This window comes from Ochlerotatus camptorhynchus, unplaced genomic scaffold (assembly GCF_037179485.1).
Source record: "Ochlerotatus camptorhynchus isolate MF236.1 unplaced genomic scaffold, CSIRO-AGI_Acam_v1.1 ptg000422l, whole genome shotgun sequence".
In the NCBI taxonomy this organism is placed as follows: Eukaryota; Metazoa; Arthropoda; class Insecta; order Diptera; family Culicidae; genus Ochlerotatus; species Ochlerotatus camptorhynchus.
The window spans coordinates 239672-252392 of NW_027040908.1; the positions used below are offsets into that span (position 1 = coordinate 239672).

The 12721-nt window shown below is 37.1% G+C and overlaps 1 protein-coding gene across 2 annotated transcripts in view; it reads left to right on the forward strand.

Annotated features, from left to right (window-relative positions):
- Ubr1 (Ubr1 ubiquitin ligase) overlaps positions 1-12721 on the forward strand; it is a 156138-nt gene that overhangs the window by 121006 nt on the left and 22411 nt on the right. For both annotated transcript variants that reach the window (XM_065233846.1, XM_065233848.1), the window contains one exon: positions 55-1244. In XM_065233846.1, coding sequence (XP_065089918.1) covers positions 55-1244 — 1190 coding nt within the window. The remainder of the gene's footprint in view (positions 1-54; positions 1245-12721) is intronic.

Here is a 12721-nt window from a genome sequence, read left to right on the forward strand (position 1 = left end):
ATGAAGATGACTATTTTTCTGTGTTTAATATTTAGTGATATCATTTTATTTTAGGTTGAATCGCAACGAGATCTTCTGTTATGGGTCATACAGAAATACAAAGATGTAATGCTGAAGTTTCAAGATAAAAAAATGGACGAAGACCTTTCAACCAACGACCCGCTTCATGCATCTTCGGTGACACAGATAGAAGCAGAACGATTGGAAAAGGAAGAAAGGGCTAAAATGGCAGCCAAAAGACGTGCTCAAATACTGGCACAGATGCAGAACGCCCAGAAAAATTTTATGACATCAAATGCTGAACTCTTTGAAAATAATATCGATGACGATAAGGCTGCAGGATGTAGCAGCATGGATTGGCAAGCATTGACTGAGAAAAACGGAGAACAAGCATGTTTTGGCATAAGTAGGAAAACTCAACGTTTTGAAGATGCACGGTATCGGTGTATTCTTTGTTCGGAAGAATCATCGGTTACCAAAAATGATGAGTGCATGGTCTATGCTGCATTTGTACAGAAATCAAGTGTTCTTTCTCGGTATCAACAAACAGATGATCATGGACAGCTCAAGTATTTGGAAACAAGCATCCATCCATCGCCACATGTGAGCACGTGTGGACATGTTATGCATGCTTCGTGCTTTGAAAAATACTTCAGCAATGAAATGATCAAAGAAAACCGTCGTCCGTACCGTAACCGAACACCGGTACTTTTCGATATAGATAAACGAGAATTCCTGTGCCCACTTTGTCGATTCCTTAGCAATGCTTTGCTGCCTTTGCTGCCGGCACTCGGAACCTTCAATGAAAGTAATAGTTCAATCAATGCTTTACCCGATGCAATAAATTTCCAAAATTGGAATATGATGATGGAGGAATTTTCTACCGCACTCAGGAGCGCCAACAACAATCAAATGGAAGCGCAACAAGAATCTGACGAGTCCGAAGAACAAGCTAACCTGACTCGACAGGTATATGAAGAAATGATTCTACCGAAACTGTCTGCAACTTTCGGTATTAATGTAAATAACGATGACTACAATACAAAGTCTCTAGTGAGTGAATCAATTGAAGAATACATAAACAAGTTTTGTACTGCTGTACATGATGTTGCTCCATTCCCGTCAACATCCAGAAATTTCGAGGAGTATCTTGTTACATGGTTATCGTGTGCGTACACTATAGAATCTTTGGAAATGTTACTTCGCGCTACAGATAAGCAGCTGAATGGAGAACTTTCAATACGGTAAGTATTCCTATGATGTAATTAATTTTTAAATTATTTTTTACAAGGCAGTCACAATTTAGGGGAAAGTGGGCACGTGTGGACACACGTTTGTTCACCATAAGAAAATCTTCACCAGTGTTGAAAAAAAAATAAAAAAAAAATCAAATCTCACCACAGCCCAAGATCACGCTTGATTTTCGAAGACAAAAATCAAAAAGATCACAATTGCGATTGATATTGCAAGCTGTGATGCCACAGCTCGGAATATCAAGCTTACAAAACTCACCAGTTGTAAATCTCTCCAAACTGTGGTGAGATTGAGTTTCGTGATGTTTGCTTTACAGCCGAACGCAACCGCAACGCAACTTCCACAACGGCTAGCAGCAGTCGCTTCGTGTCTGACAGACATCGGTGAAGAGAAAAAAGAGATTGCATTATTATACCTTCTCTTTCTAAGAAAACGAGTTGGAACAGAATTATTTTTGCGTCGATTCAACTCTCAAGTGAACCCTACACGATTGCTTTTATTGACAATAATCGTATTGTCAATACATGCTATATTGACGTCAATATATCGAGATTGACAATATTTCTGAATTCACATCATCAATATTATAGTCAATAATTCCCCTTCGCGTCAATATATTGATGCGTGTGGGGTTTGCTTCAGTTTCAATCGAGGCTTCAACTTTACACGTTGTGAATAGTCTCGTAATATCAAAAGTGGACCCTACACGATTGCTTTTATTGACAATAATCGTATTGTCAATACATTCAATATTGACGTCAATACATCGGTATTGACAATATTTCTGTATTCACATCATCAATATTATTATCAATAATTCCCCTTCGCGTCAATATATTGATACGTGTGGGGGTTCGCTTTTAGGAGCTTGTAATATCAATATCAAGCATTAGAGCGTATGAGAGCGGAAAATATCAATTTTCTAATGATCATGTCATCACTGATCTTCACTAATGATACCAAATTCAGCGGAAAATTCGAATGAGTTCTAACCAAATGATTGTGTGACATTTCCCCGAAAGCCGATGCCCAGAATGCACCATTCTCCTAAAAAATCCCCAGATTGAACCATTCTCCAGAAAAACAAAATAGGATTAAAATTTGTTTCCGTTTATATTGATTTTTGCATAATATTTTTCAAAACTAAGATGCATAAATGACGTAGCTAAGTGACCATGTAGCAGCTATTTTCCCATTTTTCACTTAGGATCTCTTGATGTTGATGTAATTGATGTTAAACAATGAGAAACAGTAGCAGGCATATCGTTTCGTTATTCTTAAGTCAATGCATTGATAGTATTGGAATAACGCGGCTCGTGTAGATGCTTTAAAAAAGTTTCTGCGTTTTTGGTAAAAATTCATAACGTGGTATTTATCAAAGCATTAACTCGAAGCCTTAAGTTTCGGGGTTTTATCTTGAAGAAGGTTGCTCAATTTGCTGTCCTCTTCAAAAAAAAGACAGACAAGAATGGATCGCTCTTTTGTGACTTTTTCATTACTTTTGATGTAGAACTACGTCTTTGTCGACTATACTGGGGTGCAAATTAAACAATATGTATGGTGAAATAGTGTTAGGTTTTGAACACCTATGCCTATGCTCATTACCGCTTCGGACGGCGTGGCACTGGGTCCTGCAGCAAACAGGAGCCAGTGGTTAATGTGGTGTTTACATCTATGTGGATTAGCTAGCGCTAGTGTACCAGCACTGTGCAAAAAAGTAGCCAGCATAATGTAAGCAGGGCATCTGCGTCTACCAGCATGTGCTAGTTGGCTACTATACTAGCGTTAGCAAATCAGCACAGATGCAAACACTCCAGGTGGATCACTCGCGATGGGGTCGAAGGAGACTATAGTTGAACAGACGGAAATTATTTACACAAAATTTTTCATCTGAGCTACCGTTTTTATGACTGTTACTTTTACTTCATAATTGCCCTGTAGTTTTCAATGTGCCTGAGCTGAGGAGAATTGGGCGGTTGAAGGTTTTCGGAACAAACTGGACTCCGTTGTCATTGTACCATTGTTGTATTCCCGGCTGTAGTGACAACTCGCAAGATCCGGTCAAATTGACACCGTACCATCACGTGACTGGATGCAGGGTTTCGCTTCTGGAGACATTCGGTTTTGTAAACCTCCGAACATTTTGTCAATGACGAAGCCGCAGCTGCAAATTCCCAGCTAATTTCAATCTGCCAGGGACCTCCTCGAGCCTTCGCCTTGTAAAATTTTGGTCCTGAAAGCTGTCCGAAGTCAGCCTTTAAATAGGTTTCATCATCCATAAGTATGCACCCACCGGTCAGCGGGTTGTCATATAGCTTTCGAGCACGGGTTCTAGCTATGGTATTCTGATTGAGTGATCGATTTGGTTGGTTACTATGCCTGCAAGCCTTCGTGGTAGCGAATTCGCTGCACTGTACCACGGGCGGCATAATTTGTTTTACTCAAATCACGTCCGGTCATACTTGGGTTGCTTCTGATGGACCTCACGACCTTTCCATGGAGCTGACGGTTGGCAGTTCCACTCCGGCGTTTACTTTGAGACTTCCGATTCGTCGTCAGGGGTTTCCTGTGCGTTTTGAGCACGCGTCATACGGTATTTCTAGGAAAATTCATCACTTTCCAGAATTTTCCAGGTGACTGCGCACGATTTTTTTTTCTACGCTCCTATTGTTATTGCACACTGGACCAGATATGCAATCTAGCGGAAGAAAATTAATAAATCTGAAACGAAGCTTTTCCGCGACTTGGTGTCTTGGGTAAAGTTTCTTATCATAATAAGGACCATCTATTGACATAAACAAATAGTTCAAAACTCTTCCGCAAAGATGGCGCCACAATCTAACTTCTTTCTCTGACGTTTTGGAGACTTGATGGCTTGGGAAAAGTTGTTTGACTTGACAAAATGAATAACTCTTTTCAAGACGTAAAATTTCCACAGCCTACTGTTTTCGAGTTATATGGAGTTAAAGAAAAAAAATGTCAAAAATATGGTTTTTTCTTTCTGTTTCGGTTTTTTGCTGACAATCATATAATGTTATATTTTTCTCTTATGCAAATGCATTAAATAAATAACTTTTGTTAATAAACATGCTGGTTTAAGTTTCAAACTTAAAAAAATATTGTTAAAAAACCGATAAAAACAACAATTTTTGAACTTTAATATCTCCCAAAGCGCAAAAATCGCAACCTGACATTTTCAGCAAAAATTAAGCAATACTCGATAAACAAAATATCAAAATTTAAGAGAGGTATATTTTGGTGTTTTTGAGATTTCAGCATTTTAGTGGAGCATTTCTATAACTTTTTTAATACATTGAAATGGTGTTTTGAAGAATTGACGACTTAGGCAAAGTTGTTTATCTTGATAAAATAAACAACTCTTCTAAAGAAGTTAAAACTCCACGGCCTACTGTTCTCGAGTTGTTGTGAAACGTAAGTACTTTACTTTTCACTAGATTCCGTGCAATTTATGCCGAAAATATAATTAGTTTTCATCTACCGCAGAAATTTCATTTTAGCACGGTTTGCTTTTGAGTCAATAACCTCGTTCACTTATTTTTTTTTAAACATTTTCTGTACGAACGCAAGATGAAAATGCCTCTTCAAAAATGTATGGTTAAAAGGGATGAATATTTTGGTTTGGTGAAAGAAAGAAACAGTCAATTAATCAATAAAAATTACAATGTTTATGATTTATTCTGAAAATAAAGTACAGAAGACTTGGTAAAAATTATACTGACCGCTATGGTAAACTTTACCGATCTTTCAGTAAAATTTACAGTCCAGGTCAGTAAATGTTGACGGCCCACAAGCGAAGAAAATTTAAAAAATATTACCGAATTGATTACCGAATATTCAGTTGTTCCATATTCGGTAAAAAATTACAGTACACTGTAAAAAATACTTAGTGTGTACTTAGTGAGCCATGATTTAGTAATGAAAAAGCCCCAAAAGAGCGATCCATCACTAAATACAGATATATGTTTGCCTTTCTTTGAAACATGAGCAGTTCTGTTTAGTCAAATTAAAGCAATTATTTTAATAATTGCAGATTAACTATGCATTACATACATAACATGACTTAGGATGAAAGGAAATATTCAATTCTAATTTCGGCATTAAAATTAATGGCAGTCATTAATTCCTAATTTCATTTCTCTTTCTTCAACAAATAAAAAAGAATAGTTCAAAAGAAAGAGAATAACCATTGAAGGTCATTTGCCGGCTCTATGATTTTTGCCTTAGTCACTAATCCTACGCCGTTACCCTGAACGATACACTGCCCTAAAGAAAGGTTGTCGATTTTACAAATGATCTTTACTTGGTATTTGATATTAACTGAAAAAAACCCCTGCTAAATGCGTGTCGATGCATGTTTACTGGGCTGGTTCTCGGCAATGCGACGATAAATCGTTGTGATTCGGCCACCATTCAAAAGGTATATCATATATGGCTATCTACTTTCATTTGGAATTTGTAGAAATCCGATTGAACCTGTAATTAGCCAACCGGAATGGGAAAACCCGAAAAAGTCCCGAGCAAAATACGTGTCGATTCATGTTGACATGACTGGTTCTCGACAATTTTGTAACCAAATTTTAAGATTGCGCCACTATTTGAAAGATATGACTATCTACTTTGGAACGGAACCGATTGGACCTGTGGTTGGTCAGTCGGAAATGGTAAAGCCGTGAGCGGTCGCTCTGTGGAAATTCAGATTCACCGGGAAATTGGTCAATTCCCAAAAATAGACTTGGAGATCCGCGATTTTCTCTAAATTACGTACAACCATGAGCATAGAGGAAATATGCAATCACCTTGAGATCCTGAATTTTTTTCCTAAATTTCATACAATCATAAGCATAGAGAAAATATGCAAGCACCATACCCGAGCAAAGCTGAAGATCAAATTGAAATCAAAATTTGCTGTTATGATGTAACTTATTTTGAATACTCCAGTTGATCTCATTTTGGTTGACTTAACGGTTAACACAGCAAAAATGAGAACAAAATTTTACACTGTTGAAGCAAACGGAAAACTAATCCTGCTTTCAATGAAATCAATTTGATTACTGATTTTGCATTCATAATGTTTAACTGAATACGGGCTTGGAGTAAATGGTTACCATTCATGTTTCTCAAGCTGAAAGACTTCGGTTCCAATCTCACCCCGGGCAAGTCACGAATGACTTAAAATGTGTTAAACAAATCAAATAAACAATAATCATTAGTTCAACGACAGATGATTTTCAATTAAATTTTAAACAAGACGTAAACAGCAGAACTTCAACTTAAGTTGCTTTCATTTGAAAAGTCTTGACTGCATAATGAAAGCACAATATGATATCAGACTTATGTCGCAACATTCGAAATCAAAATGAGTTTTCATTATGATAGGAACTGCACACTTTAATATCGATTTGCTTTCATTTTGTTAACCGACTTTGCTCGGGTATCGATACTGCTACCGGGTGACTAAAAAATGATTCTCTGGATATCTGGAATTACCAGAAAAATTGTCAATTTCTGAAAGTAGACCTAGAGATCCGCATTTTTTTTAAATTGCAAGCTATCATGAGCACAAGGGTGTACCGTTCAAAATCCGCACACACTCAAATTGCTTTAACTTTTCATTCGTTGGGTAAAATTAATTAAAAATTTGCGCAGATATAGTTTAATGTGTATTGTTTACACTCTGTGAGTTGATTTCATCAGGTGCGCAAAAAATTTCGAAATGGCGACGAAAGAACAGTGCGTGCGCGAAAAAGTTTTGCACGAGTACTTTGAAAATAAGGATCTGTCGCATCGTGGAATCGCGAATTCTACGGTGTGTGATATTATACAACGGTTCGAAGAACGTCTGATTGTTGATCGGAAGCGAAGATCAAAAAAATCTGTAAGGTCAACGAGAATGATCACAAATGCGTGGTTGGGGCCTTTAAACGGAATCCGAACGCCTTAGTTCGAAATGTGGCTAAAAAGTTGCATGTGAGCAAGACTTATGTGACTGCCAAGGATAAGTGTGATGTTCCCGAGAACCTCCGGACACAGAAAATGTTGAACCAAGAAGTTCTTAAATTTGGCAAGCGCTTTGTACTTGCGGAAAGCGGAGTACACTTTTCGTTACCGCAAGCATCATTTTTTACCCCGGTTTTTTACGTGGATTTCGGAATTTATGCGGATTTCGCAATTACCGCGTTTTTTTTACGCGGTACGTATCCCCGCGTAAAAAGCGACTCCAGTGTATTGGAAGAGTGTCTCCAAAAACAGCTTCTCCCTCTCCTGAAGGCTCATAACGGTCTGACGATCTTCTGGCCGGATTTGGCATCATGTCACTACACGAAGGACGTACTAGAGTGGTATAAGGCGAATGATGTCGATTTCGTGCCGAAAGATCTGAACCCCCTAGACACTCAGGAACTGCGCCCAATAGAAAAAAATACTGGGCCATTATGAAGGAGCACCTTCTAAAACGACCTAAAGTGGTGAAAATGTAGAAGAAATGAAGAAAGCATGGGCTAATATGCAAAAAAAACTGTCGATTGTGAGGTCGTGTAGAACCCTATGGTTGGGGTTACAGGTTCAAGGCCAAGGCCATTCGCACATTCGGATATAAAGGTGAAAATTAATGCAGCCAAAACTAACATTAATTGTTTCTTTTTACTCCCTGAAAATTTGATGATAATCGGACAAAAACTCAAATTTTGAGAATGAATTTTGTGCGTGCGGTGCACCCTTTGGAGGGCAACATTTTCTGAGATCATAAAATGTATGTACATCGAGGGGCACGCAATACAAAGAACCGGTACGTTGAAGTTAAAATGCAATCAAAAGTACTTAAAGTAATTAATGCGTTTTGAAGTAGTACTGACGGTAATTAAAATTATCTATCCGTAATTAAAAGTATTGGAAATGTAATTTATGTAATCCTTTAAATTTGTCGAACCTCTTAACGGAATCCCTTTATGAAGAGCTTTGAGTGGGTTGGTTTATGTCCTTTAAATTCCGTTATAATTGCTTATCTTTTGACAGATACGCGTATTTCGTCTACTACTTGCAGACTTCATCAGTGCCAAGTACTCAACACCACTGAAGAATCCATCTTTTATCTACGAGTTATATACTAATCAATAGGTACTAAAAATCAGCAGGTATCCACTGCCATGTCAAAATTTACCTAAACAGGTACCTAAATTCAGTCTCCAACAGGTAGATACACGCTACGATGTGTTGTTTTAGGTAGCATGCTAAAGAGTCTCGAGTATACGTTTCCTTGATCTCCTTGATAAGCAATGTTGATGGATTATGTTTAAATATTTCTAGACTTTCAGCTACGTCTACAGTCCGCAGTTTGCTTAGTCAAATTGTGCCCCTTTGTAACGATATGTTCTGCACCCTTGGATTTAAATTCATAATGAAGTCCTTTATCCATCTCTTTGTTAGCCTTTTTTACCTCTGCGATGTGTTCCCAGACAACCAGAATGCACGTAACTTCAAAGTTGTTTTCGTGATATACAAACATATATACAAACAAACAAATCGTATAGAATGCAAAGAAATGGCTTATACGTACAAAAGTGGAAGCCATATACATGCAAATTTTTATTTAATTTTAAACGGGTTGATTTAACATCATATACGATTTAATCTGTAATAACAAATTCACTTTGAAAAGTCATACGATGTAATCCGATTTGATTTGTGATACAGTACGACGAAAAAATGGATCATCGCATATTGGTCGGAAATTTGCATTCTAAACGATTTAACTTAAAAATAATGCGATGCATGCCGTTCTTATATGCGATTTTGACTTCAACTGTAGCAATTTACGATAATGTCTGCACATTGTTATATGACTTCTGGTTGTCTGGGTTCCTTAAACCTTGTTTCCCAAGTCCTTTTCGTCTGACCAATGTAGATTTTATTGCAATCTGCAAAGAGATTTTGTAGGCTCCGGCTTTCCCTAAGACATTTATTGAATCTTTAGTTGATCGTAAAAGTGACTTCAGCTGATTTATCCTACTGCTGAACACTAAATCTAGGCCAAAACTTCTAAACTTTGAAATCAATGGTTTGGTAATGTTTTTGTCGAAATTCACCGCTACCCGTTTTAAACCCTCAGTTACTGGTGTAAGAGTTGTCGAAATACGCCTAAAATGATCCCTTGTTCTTTTATCGATTACCCACCCCAGATTGTAAACCAACCCACTCAAAGCTATTCATAATTTATGTACTTTAATTACGAAATTTCGACTGTAATTAATGGAGTTAAAAGTAGTTAATGATCTACATTGTGTAATTAATGTAATTGAAACAATAGTTAATGGAATTAGTTTAATTACAGCCGTTGGCTGCGTTGGAGTTAAAGGCTATTGCGTGCCCCTAGATGTACATACATTAGACCTGTTCATTTTAAACGAAATGTTCGGAATGTAACGGGTCAACCGTGATTACTGTTCGTCATGTTAATTTGAACTTTTGTGCAAATTTTCAGCAAAATCGGTGTTGATTTAGAGGTGCTTCTAGTTAATTTTATGTTTTCAAGGTAATTTACGGCTTATAATATTTGTATCTCGAGACTGAAACAACGAAAGCTGCTGTAACAACTTTCATAGCAAAGCTTAATGTGTTATCTACCAACTTTGTAACCAAAGGTTGACTATTCGAAGTGATTTTATTGAAGTTTGACTTAGTTTCATGCTCGAAGATATCTTAAAAAGTGAAGAATTTTAAAGTATTTGTTCTACGAATTTTCCACCCATATGATATAAAAATGTGTAGTGTACGGCATAATGTTCCTCATATTGTTCTAGAAGTTTCGTTCCAACATAGTTTTCGTGTATATTTCATAGATTGAGAGATAAAAATCAGAAAAGAGGCCGTTTAGCTAAAATTCACAAGACAACAGAACCAATAAAAGTCAATTAGATTGACAGAACATAGTTGCATTGCTTTTCAATGACGACCGATGACTGTTTCATTGATATATGATTTTTTCATAAATATGAATCCTCAGTAGACGTGTTTTTTATCAAAGGCAAGTGTCACTCGAGCCATTCAAAATGTTCGTTATTTTATAAATTGCTGTAAGTGTCACTGCCTTTGATAAAAAACACGTCTACTGATGATTCATATTTATGAAAAAATCATATATCAATGAAACAGTCATCGGTCGTCATTGAAAAGCAATGCAACTATGTTCTGTCAATCTAATTGACTTTTATTGGTTCTGTTGTCTTGTGAATTTTAGCTAAACGGCCTCTTTTCAGATTTTTATCTCTCAATCTATGAAATATACACGAAAACTATGTTGGAACGAAACTTCTAGAACAATATGAGGATCATTATGCCGTATACTACACATTTTTATATCATATGGGTGGAAAATTCGTAGAACAAATACTTTAAAATTCTTCACTTTTTAAGATATCTTCGAGCATGAAACTAAGTCAAACTTCAATAAAATCACTTCGAATAGTCAACCTTTGGTTACAAAGTTGGTAGATAACACACTAAGCTTTGCTATGAAAGTTGTTACAGCAGCTTTCGTTGTTTCAGTCTCGAGATACAAATATTATAAGCCGTAAATTACCTTGAAAACATAAAATTAACTAGAAGCACCTCTAAATCAACACCGATTTTGCTGAAAATTTGCACAAAAGTTCAAATTAACATGACGAACAGTAATCACGGTTGACCCGTTACATTCCGAACATTTCGTTTAAAATGAACAGGTCTAACATACATACAGCTATGTTAATTGGTTTGGGTTTTTTCATGGCGTTTATTTATAAGGCCCCCTCGCCTATTAGGCATTGCTTAGGCCGATGACCATTTTTTACAATTAGATCTCTTCCCGCTTTTATTTTTCAAATAAAACTTATTATCAGGGTTGCTTCCACTCACTTGCTATAAAAAGATGTTTTTCGGAATTATGAAATCATGAAATAGTATAATGTTAATTAGTACTTGTAAGTTACAAGAAGAGGTCATGAAGTATATGTTTGACAAATAAAATCTGTCAATATTGCTTTCAGTGCATCACAATCAGCGATTTTACGACTCGTGAGCGCTCACTCAGAGTGAACGCTCACGAATCATAAGATCGCTGATTGTGACGCACTGAAACCGAAATTGACAGGTTTTATGACTAAAACGCATACTTTACACCTTCTTCCTGTTACTTAAAAGTACAACAGACCATTATAACTTTTACTGATTGCAAAATATCGAAAAATATTTTCTTATAGCAAGTGAGTGGAAGCAACCCTGCTTATTATCCCCTATTTGATAAGTTGCATTATTTTCATCTAAACGATCCGTTTGCTGACCAGTCTTCTGGATGCACTGATCAGCACGAACTTTCTTTTTTTCGTTCTCCTTGTGCTTCGACAGCCGGCGTTTGTTGGTATTTTCAATGAAATCCTTTGTTGCGTTTGGTGCGCTGGTGCTAGAGTTTTCGTCGTTGCTTTCAACGTTTGAAGTGTGATGATCATCGGTTTGATTGTCGGTGTTTCGCTGATGTTCTTCTGCTGAGAACCACGTGAAAGCAGTAGATGAATGACCCGATATTATTGGCTGGTTTTGTTCGATATCCATCGATGGGAATTCAGCGAGACTGAATACCCCCTCGGTTGGTGGAGCTGCTGCAGCGGTGCTATTATTCGATGAGGCTACATCCAAACATTTCTGTTTGGGATGTGCTGCTCGGCCACAATGGCGGCACGTTTTTGGTTGCTTGTTGTTACCAACGTTGTTTCGTTGTCGACCGTGATGTATGATGGAATGGCGCTTTCGAGTGGCATTCGCAAAACTCGAACACCGCTCAGGAATCCTGGGAAATAGTGCTTCCATTTCTCATGTCGACTGGAAATCACCGTCCCGTACTTTGCCATGTGGTTCATAAGTGGATTGTGGCCATTAGAGTGGGTCATCGTTATAAAAAAAACGCAAACTTTACCGCACCAATCGAGAACAACCCTTCTTTAGTTCCGTTTGGAGTCCGAAATAACTGTGCAAAATTTGGGGACGATTGGTTGTAACTCGGCTTTCCGCATTGCGTTTAAAATTTCAATGGAAATTAGTATGGGAAAACCAACTTTTTTGCATTTGTATCCCTAGAGACCACAATTTTGCAAGAACCGTGCAACTAATCATGTTCAAATATAGTCCAGGAAGTGCCTAACAACTTTGCCAAAGAAGGACGGTGCTAGAATGTATCTAAAAAAAGTTATAGCTATTCAAATATTTATGGTTTGAATTAAACACCAAAAATCCCTTTTTCTGCCGATGTACCGATGGAAGTCAGATTCCAAACTAAAATAATATCGGAGTTTCTTATCTGGTATTATTCAAAACAATTGCTCTATCTCATATGTGTAGTTGGAGAGGGGGGCGAGGTTAATAATATACTAATAATATATTAATTAATTATATATATATATAAGATCAGAAACACCGAAGT